General features: G+C 62.3%; 2 protein-coding genes across 12 annotated transcripts; both read left to right on the top strand.

Moving 5' to 3' along the window:
* The first annotated feature begins 232 nt into the window (after nucleotides 1-232).
* Nucleotides 233-3999, top strand: SLC10A3 (solute carrier family 10 member 3). Of its 11 annotated transcripts, XM_011279540.4 has the most exons (5): nucleotides 233-597; nucleotides 956-989; nucleotides 1111-1266; nucleotides 1535-1613; nucleotides 2196-3999. In XM_011279540.4, the coding sequence occupies exons 3-5, from the start codon at nucleotides 1148-1150 to the stop codon at nucleotides 3765-3767; spliced, it is 1770 nt and encodes a 589-aa protein (XP_011277842.1). In that variant the 5' UTR covers nucleotides 233-597; nucleotides 956-989; nucleotides 1111-1147; the 3' UTR covers nucleotides 3768-3999. The 11 variants fall into 11 exon arrangements, with proteins under 11 accessions (XP_011277842.1, XP_011277845.1, XP_044906623.1 ...); XM_011279543.4 differs by having other exon boundaries at nucleotides 233-1266; nucleotides 2196-2690; nucleotides 2778-3999; XM_045050688.1 differs by lacking the exons at nucleotides 956-989; nucleotides 1111-1266 and having other exon boundaries at nucleotides 1535-1604.
* Nucleotides 4000-4589: 590 nt separating this feature from the next.
* Nucleotides 4590-7279, top strand: UBL4A (ubiquitin like 4A). The gene is made up of 4 exons (XM_004001026.5): nucleotides 4590-4749; nucleotides 4928-5033; nucleotides 5227-5441; nucleotides 5559-7279. The coding sequence occupies exons 1-4, from the start codon at nucleotides 4702-4704 to the stop codon at nucleotides 5667-5669; spliced, it is 480 nt and encodes a 159-aa protein (XP_004001075.1). The 5' UTR covers nucleotides 4590-4701; the 3' UTR covers nucleotides 5670-7279.
* Nucleotides 7280-8786: the final 1507 nt, after the last annotated feature.

Genomic DNA, 8786 nt, shown 5'->3' with positions numbered 1-8786 from the left:
CCCCACGGCGTGGACCAGCCACGACCCGGAAGGCATCCGGGGCCTCGAGCCCGCGCCGACTCGTCGCTCCCGGATACGTCACATCCGGTCGGAACCGGCCCCGGTCGCTAGAGGTGAGCCGGCCGCTGCAGGGAGGGGCGGGGCCTCGGCGGGGCGGGGCCGGGGCCCCTGTGGGCGGGGTGGGGTGGGGTGGGGTGGGGTGGGGTGGGGTGGGGTGGGGTGGGGCGGGGCGGGGCAGGGCCGGGCCCCGGCGGGCCCAGCTCGCAGGCGTCCGCCGGGCCGGCAGGCGCTGGCGCCGGCGCCAAACTCCCGGGCCGCGGCGGCGGGTGAGCGCTCTGGGCCGGAAAGGGAGGGCGGAACGCAGCCTCTGGCCCCGGCCCGGGTCCGTGCTCGCCCGCTCGGGCGGCCGGGCCCGACGGGCGCGGCCGCAGGGCCTGGGAGTGGCGTGAGGGCCCGTAGCGCGATCCCGGGACCGCCCGGACGGGTCACCCGCCTGCCGACTGCAGGACGACAGCGAGAGCCCGGCGGCGGCGCGCCCCTCCCTCCTCGGTTCGCGCTCGAGCTCTGTGCCCAACCCGGCAACTTCCGGAGTCCCAGGTAGGGAGGAGCCCCGGGTCGGCAATGCCAACTGCCCAAACACCGAACTCACGGCCTGTGTGGAAAAAGCGGCCGGCCCAGGGTTCCCTCCCCTGCCTTGGGGTGCATCTGCTCAAAGTCTTCCAGCCCCTCAAGCAGAAATGGTGTGGGATCTGGGCCAGACCTCTCTTGCAGTGACTCAAAGCCGCCAGCAGTACTGGAAGGACAGGGTGGATGGCCCTTAGCCTCCTCCCTCCTGGAGGGAGGAACCATCACACCACCCCGGTGGCTTCAGTCCTGGGTGCTGTCATCTTTTCCCTGTGACTCCCCTCCACTTTGCTTCTCATACTCCCTCTGGTTTTCCTGCCTCCCTCTTCAGCGGTGGGATGCAAAGCTGGACCAAGGCCTCCAGGGTAAGTGACCCCCAAACTCCAAAGCAGCAGAGGCCATGGCATGCAGCGGGTAAGAGGGGACCTCTCCAGGGATGAGTTTTTGCTTAACCTGCCCATTCACCCTACTTCCCCTGCTCCCCAGGCTCAGATGACGGGGGACAGGGCCAAAGACTGATAGGATGTCGAGAGGCCAGAGCCTCTTCCAGGACTGGGACACTGCAATCAGGCACCGAGAGGAAAACGACAGTAGTGATGATAAACCACTGTGGCCCCATCCTGGTTGCCCCAGTTCCAGCAGGTGATGTGACTACAGGCTGGTGACAGCCCAAATTGAGAAGAGGAAGCAAGCAAACCTCTTTCCATCCCGAGGCACCTTCCCCCACTGGAAACACTAGGTCCCACTGGAAGTTCTGGGCTCTGGACCCTGAGCAGAGCCTCTCAGATGTGACACATTGCTTCTAGCAGCTCAGATTCTGGGGACAGATGAGTTGGAGCTCTGACAGGAGGAAGAAAAGCACCTAACAAGCACGTGGTCCTATTTGACCCCCTCCTGCTTCCCCTTCCAGCAGGCTCCCTGGAGAGAGAGGACCTGCCCCCCATCCCAGGACCCCCATCTCACCACCGTCCGCGCGTAGGGTAGGCCAGGTAGCCACTGCAGCACCATTCATAACTCCACATCCATGGTAGACATCAGCCCCCAAGGCCCCACCGCACACGCCCCTTTGCCAGCTGCTTTCTGCCTGGCAGGTGACAGTCAGACACCCTTTGCTCCCACCAGACTTGTCTCCTTGGCATCCCCACGCAGCCTTTCAGAGATTTCATCCTGGTTGTGGTATAGCTATGGCCCCTCTATAGCTCAAAGCCCGCGGGGAACAGGCTAGTGGTGATGGGACTACGGGGTGGCTCTCCCAAGTCCCTCGGTATCAGGACATTTCTGCATGTTCACTGTACTGGAAAAGCCCAGGGAGATCAGCAGGCTGAACAGGAACTCCTATGTGTAGGTGGCCCCTGTGGGCGAGGGATGGGAAACTCGGCGCAGGTACGCTGGAGGAGGGGACAGGCAAATGGCACTTAAGGGTCAACGCTAGCCATTGCCTTCTTGTCCCAGGGTTTGGGTCTAGGGGCTCTGCTGCGTGTCCCAGCAGGCGGGCTCACCGATCCCCTCGCTCCCGGCCTCACAGCTGGTCACCCTGACCAGCCACCTTTCTGTGTCCCGTCTGTCCTCAGGAAGAGCTCTGCCATCAAGGAGCACAGCACAGGGCCAGGCCCGGCCCATGGACCCTTCTCCGGACGGCCCAACGGCACCAGCGGGGCTGTTCTCCTAAGCCACAGAGGGCCTGGCCACACTGTCCTCAGCGAAGAGCCATGGTGTTCAGGAGGGGCAGAAGCAGCTCCCAGTGGTGGCCTTGCCTGGGAGGGGGTGGCGGTTGCCGAGGCCCCCTAGGCATGCTCAGGGCTTCCTTGCTTCTGGCCAGCCTGCCTTTGGGGGCCAGGGGAACAGCCAGTGCCAACCTCAGCACAGCTCTGGGCCACAGGGTGCCCCTGACAGGGGGCCGATACTTGAGCATTGGGGACGGCTCTGTGATGGAGTTTGAGTTCCCAGAGGAGAGCGAGGGCATCATTGTGATCTCGAGCCAGTACCCGGGCCAGGGCAACAGGACAGGGCCTGGCCCCATGCTGAGGGTCACCTCCCTCGACACGGAGGTGCTGACCATCAAGAATGTGAGTGCCATCACCTGGGGCGGTGGGGGCGGCTTCGTGGTGAGCATCCACTCGGGCCTGCCTGGGCTAGCCCCGCTCCTCATTCAGCTCCTGGACCCCCATGAGGCCCCGCCCATGCTAATTGAGGAACGGAGAGATTTCTGCATCAAGGTCTCACCTGCCGAAGATGCTCCCGCCACCCTCGGCGCTGACCTGGTCCACTTCTCAGAGAACCCGATTCTCTACTTGCTCCTGCCTCTGATCTTTGTCAACAAGTGTTCATTTGGGTGCAAAGTGGAACTCGAGGTTCTGAAAGGGCTCCTGCAGAGCCCCCAGCCCATGCTGCTGGGCCTCCTGGGCCAGTTTTTGGTCATGCCCTTCTATGCTTTCCTGATGGCCAAGGTCTTCGTGCTGCCCAAGGCCCTGGCTCTAGGCCTCATCATCACCTGCTCGTCACCCGGCGGCGGGGGGAGCTACCTCTTCAGCCTCCTCCTCGGAGGGGACGTCACCCTGGCCATCTCCATGACGTTCATCTCCACGGTGGCTGCCACCGGTTTCCTGCCGTTGTCCTCCGCCGTCTACAGCCGCCTGCTCAGCATCCATGAAACGCTCCACGTGCCCATCTCCAAGATCCTGGGGACCCTGCTGTTCATCGCCATCCCCATAGCAGCCGGCGTGGTGATCAGGTCCAAGCTCCCCAAGTTCTCCCAGCTGCTGCTGCACGTCATCAAGCCTTTCAGCTTCGTGCTGCTCCTGGGTGGCCTCTTCCTGGCCTACCGCATGGGGGTCTTCATCCTGGCGGGTGTCAGGCTCCCTATCGTGCTGGTGGGCCTCACGGTGCCCCTGGTCGGCCTCCTGGTGGGCTACTGCCTGGCCATGTGCCTGAAGCTGCCGGCGGCACAGCGGCGGACGGTCAGCATTGAGGTAGGGGTCCAGAACAGCCTGCTGGCCTTGGCCATGCTGCAGCTGTCCCTCCGTCGCCTTCAAGCCGACTACGCCTCCCAGGCCCCCTTCATTGTAGCGCTGAGCGGCACCTCGGAGATGCTGGCCTTGGTTGTTGGCCACCTCATCTATAGCAGCCTGTGCCCAGTCCCCTGAGGCCCCTGGGTCCAGCTTCCACCACGCGTCGCCTGCGGCCTCCAGCCACCGCCCCCACAGCTCTCCTGTACCAAAGGCCTTTGGCTCTCATGCACTATGCACTCAGAAAACAATCCAGGCTTATTTTTTTTACCGGTTTTTTATTCTCCAGCTTTCAGTGCCAAAGAGGCCACGCTGAGTTAGGTAGGTGGGCACTGCTCAGAAAATATATTTCAATAAAAGAGAGAAGCAAGCTCGGGTGCCTCCCAGTCTTTGACCTTTGGGGCCTGGGGAGTGGGGTAGGAACGGTGCGGCTGGGTAGATGTGGGCCAGGGTGGAGGACTGGCGTGGGTGGCAGTGGTGACCCGTGCACAGACTTTCTGTCTCAACTCTCCCTCCCCACGCATCCCCTCTCTTGGAGAGGTGGGCCCTGCTGTTCTAGAAGGAGCGTGGGAGAATGAGGGCAGAGGCCGGGCTCCGCAGCCAGCTCCCAAGCTCAGTTTTCTGCGGCCAGACTAGAAAAGAGGAGGCAGAAGGCCCCGCGAGCAGTGGGGCAAGCTTGGCAGGGCCGGGCCACTACGTGGACTCCCGAGAGGGAGAGTCGGGGTTCGCGCCGACTCGCCCGTCAGTCGGCCGGGGGCGGCCCCCCCCCTCCCAAACCCCAGCTCCCCGACGAAGCCCATCCGGCCCCACTCGCTCCTCCTCCCTCCCGTGGCAGGCGAATCCGTCGGCCCGGGCGTTCGCCAGGCCGGACGCCAAGGTGACTCCTCCGGCGCCGGGGGCGGGGGCCGGGCCCCGGCGCGCGGGGCGGGGCGGGGCGGGGGGCGGGGCCGGGGCGCGCCCCTCGCGCTGCTTCCGGTAGCGGCGGGCGGTTCCGGCGCGCGCCCGGGGCGGCGGCGCGCAGCGGGGGGCGGTGGGGCGCGCGCCGGCCGCAGTGGACGCCGCCGCGGCCGCCATGCAGCTGACGGTGAAAGCGCTCCAGGGCCGTGAGTGCAGCCTGCAGGTAGCGTCGCGGGCCCCCGCCGGCCTGCCGGCTCGGGCACTCACCACCCCCTGGGCGCGGGGTCGGGCCGAGGGCGGGGACGGGCTGGGGGTCGGGGGGGGGGAGGGGGCGGCCGGGAGAGCCGCCGTCTGCGGGGGCCGCGGCCTCAACTCCTGCCTCCTGCCCTCGGCCCGGCCAGGTGTCGGAGGACGAGCCGGTGTCCACGCTGAAACATCTGGTCTCCGAGAAGCTGAACGTCCCGGTGCGCCAGCAGCGGCTGCTGTTCAAGGGCAAGGCCCTGGCAGGTACCCGGCAAGAGGAGACGCCCAGGGAGCCCCGCAGGAATTCAGGGGACGGGGTGCCTAGGCCGAGCCCGAGGAGCAGTGTGATGGCTGGAGTGCTGGCCACTCTACCTTCGGGGAGGTGACTGAACCCTCCTCAGACAGATGCCGCAGAGCTGCGCTGCACGTAACGATTCCATCAATCTCTCTTTGGCAGATGGGAAAAGACTCTCCGATTACAGTGTTGGGCCCAATTCCAAGCTCAACCTAGTGGTCAAACCTCTGGAGAAGGTGTTACTGGAAGAAAGCGCTGCCCGGAGACTGGCCGAGGCCCCGCCGCCACCCCCACCAGCCTGGCAGCTGATCTCCAAAGTCTTGGCCCGCCACTTCAGCGCGGCAGATGCCAGCAGAGTCCTGGATCAACTACAGAGGGTGAGAACGGTAGCCCAGGACATCCGCTCCCGGCCCGGCTGCTCCCGTCCCCTGACTCTGTCTTAGTGTACCCCCCCCCATTGGCACCCCCGAATCCTCCTGGCCTTCTCTCCTCAGGATTACGAGAGGTCCCTGAACCGCCTGACGCTGGATGACATCGAACGCTTGGCTAGCCGCTTTCTGCACCCCGAAGTAACTGAAGCCATGGAGAAGGGGTTCCCCAAATAAGATTCCCAGTGTGGGGAGGAGCCCAGCCAGGCTACAAGCTGCATGTAGCATTAAACGTGTTCTCCCGTCGCAATCTGGCTCATAATAATAGTAATACCTGGCAGTACCTGGGTGTCCACGCCTGGTTCTTGCCTGGGTTTGCTCCCACGCCTCACACAAAAGGTAAGACAACGAGGCTCCCAGCAGTGAAGTGAGGGAGCCAGCGTCTGAGTCCAGCCGGATTCTAAAAATGCCTCCGAGTGCCCAGGAAAAACAGGGACCGTTCGGAAGGGTTCCGACGGACGGCCTTTGGCAAGTCTTGTTTAGCCCGCTGAGAACAAATCCTCTAGCGGCTCCTCTTGAGGCCTGAGAAGTGAAGCTGCTGGCGCCTGCTGCCCAATCCTGTCACCTGACCTCTGACAGGTGCGGCATTGGCAGGAGGTCAAGTGACAACCAGCCCCGGGCTGCCCTTCCGCTGCCACAGCCAGTGGGCGCTCGACAAGGAAAAGCGGGCTGGGGAGTCACGGACCTGTGTGGTATGACCTCAGACGAGTCCCTGTGCCACGTGGGTCCCTAGGTGTTAACTCTGCCCAGTGAGGGCCACTCTCGAAACCTCCATTTCCTTCATTCTTACCCAGTCCTGGGGTGAGGGGCCTGCACCACTCCGTCCACCCCACGCTCTGTAAGCAGACCCCAAACGGAGCAACGGCCAAGCGTGGCCCAGAAATGCGACGGCCCGGCCCCTCGCGTCACAGCCCTTCGCTACTCCCTCTGCTTGTCTCCGCCTGGACATGGGCATTTCTCACCTCTTAGGGATGACAGGTGACTGACTCGAGGTCACTCAGCCTTGGACAGGCCCCCACACCCTGCACTCACCCACGGTGTGGAAGTGGACCCCTTCCCCTGCCGCACGTACAGGGGCTTTCACTTTGCACACCCCTCACTGCCTGAAGGGAAACCTCAGGGTGCTGGGAAGGGGGCAGAAGCGTGGGCTGGTGGCACCGAGCCTCCCACCTTGCCTGATGTGCGGGCACTAGAGGTCATCTAGTCACCAGCTCCTTGGAGGAGGACACCTAGGTCGGTCGAGGCTAGAAGGAAGCCACTCTCCTGCCTGGTCCTCATGGGGTGAACGCTGGGTCCCCAGGCTTTGAAGAGCAGACAAGTCCTTGGCTCTGCCTGAGAGCTGGGAGTATAGCAGCTCGTGTGACTTACCAATGCTCCCGTCTTATTTTCAGTCAGGAAACGTTTGTTGAAATTTTGAATCCCATTAAAGGTGAACGTGAAACTGACTTGTATCCGAAAGGAACAATATTAGCCAGGCTGCTTTCGGTTTCCAACGATTGGTTTAACCATGAAAGAAATTGGTCTAAACGATAAAGGAAACAGTTTACAGATCTGAGAAGTCCCCGGGATATTGGCAGCAGATGAACAATTTCACCAAACGCCTAGTGTCTTCCCGCCTCCCCTCTGGCTCTCCACCCCAGGCTGCTGCCTGAGGTTCTGAAGATGGCGGCCTGCGGTTTCTGCCAAACCTCTAGCTCGCACCCAGCCGGGAGCACCGCCTCGGCCTGCGGCGTAGCTTCCTTCTCTGACGCCCCCAGCCAATAAATGCTATCTTTCATTGGTCAGAAGCACGTCCTGTTCTGATGATTTTGGCCGGGGGTGGGGTGGGTGGTGGGGAGGGCAGCCCCCTGGGTACCCACGAGCTGTGGGAGGGAGCGGGGGATTCTCAACCAAAGCCAGGGCTGGATGGCGGCCTGGGGCAGCAACTGCCTACCGCAGGGGTGCAACACAGATGCGCGTTTCAGCCAGACCCTAGAGATGGTCGCTGAGTCCCTTGTGCCAGCGCCTCCTGGCTCAGGAGCCACAAGAACCCTCTGGTGATTAGGAGCGGGCGAGTGGATAGTTGGACACAGGGGTTGGGAACTCAGCCGGGAGATCAGGATGGACACGGAGGCAGGAACGAGGTGTTCAGGATGCATGGTGGGAGCCTGATGGAAGAGCTGACTGGGACCCCAAGCCCTGTGCGGCCTCCCATAGTGACGTTCAGGCGTTAGGTGTGGACAGGATGTCCTAGAGTCTCTGAGGACAGATGAGGGGGCTTCCCAGAGAGTGTAGCCGGCAGAGGAGAGAGGGCTGGGCCTCGAAGCATTCCACCAACAGGAGATGCAGAAAAGGCCAAGGAACATCCCGACACTGGGCCACAGGGAAAGCTCAGGATGACGGCCAACAATACCATTCCAGAAAGGAGGAGGGGTTGTCCAATACTGCCAAGAGGCATTAGTAACAAGATGGTCGCTGGTGATGTTGGGAAGCAAGAAGCAGCTAGCTGCAGGCTGGCGAGGAGAGAGGGTGGTGCCAGTGACAGGGGATCCCGCATTCTGGAAGCTTGTCTGCAGAAGTGGGCGGTGATGGGCAGGCAAGGGAGGGAAGACGGGAGGGGGCGGGTGCTGCAGGGCTGGGAGGATGCTGCAGGCCACAGCCTGCCTCAGTCGATGCCGACAGCACTCAGACTTTTAACAGGACGCAGGAGGCCGCCTTCGCCTCTCAAAACTCTCCGTTCTCCGCAGGCAATCAAGCAATAATAGTTTTGGAAGAGCCCAGGGCAGTTGTCTTGTAGAATGTCCCAGAGTCTGGATTTGCCTGATTCCCTCCGCGTTAGATTCAGCTCAACTGCTATGACCAGTTGCTCTGCCCTTCCCCTCCCCCAGCAGCTTCAGGAGTCCCGGGTGGGGCTGCGCTGTCACCGGGGGAGGCTCATTCTGGTCACATGGCCAAGGTTGTGGCCGCCACACCTCTCCCTCACAAAGGTGCGTTTCCCTGTCCTAAAGCACCAGGAGTCTACGGTAATAAACACCTTGGGCCCATGTGCCTGTGTTCCCCAGCAATCTCTAACGGTTTTACCACACGATGCCGACCCTTGCCTGAACGAATCGTACCGACGGCTTCAAACTTGTGGTTTGCCAGGGCTCGCGTTCTACAGTGATTAGTTAGCAGCATTTCTCATGAAAGAGCTTTTCTTTCTCCGGCTCTCTTTTCTTGATTACCGTGGTGGACGCATTGGGCTTTTTTATCCAACAACTTAGAATCCAAAAGTTATGTTTTGGGGGGTAACTTTTATTGGGCTATAGCGTGCAA

The sequence above is a fragment of the Felis catus genome, chromosome X (assembly GCF_018350175.1).
Source record: "Felis catus isolate Fca126 chromosome X, F.catus_Fca126_mat1.0, whole genome shotgun sequence".
In the NCBI taxonomy this organism is placed as follows: Eukaryota; Metazoa; Chordata; class Mammalia; order Carnivora; family Felidae; genus Felis; species Felis catus.
Note: the sequence above shows the minus strand (reverse complement) of the source record. Positions and strands in the feature narration are given on the sequence as shown.

Bases quoted from the DNA above. Each gene is read 5' to 3' on its own strand.
- SLC10A3 (XM_011279540.4), top strand. From the start codon at position 1,148: ATGTCGAGAGGCCAGAGCCTCTTCCAGGACTGGGACACTGCAATCAGG. The intron at 1,267-1,534 runs GTGATGTGACTA...TTCCCCTTCCAG, and splicing joins GGTTGCCCCAGTTCCAGCAG to CAGGCTCCCTGGAGAGAGAG. The intron at 1,614-2,195 runs GTAGCCACTGCA...GTCTGTCCTCAG, and splicing joins CCGCGCGTAGGGTAGGCCAG to GAAGAGCTCTGCCATCAAGG.
- UBL4A (XM_004001026.5), top strand. From the start codon at position 4,702: ATGCAGCTGACGGTGAAAGCGCTCCAGGGCCGTGAGTGCAGCCTGCAG. The intron at 5,034-5,226 runs GTACCCGGCAAG...TCTCTTTGGCAG, and splicing joins CAAGGGCAAGGCCCTGGCAG to ATGGGAAAAGACTCTCCGAT. The intron at 5,442-5,558 runs GTGAGAACGGTA...TTCTCTCCTCAG, and splicing joins TCCTGGATCAACTACAGAGG to GATTACGAGAGGTCCCTGAA.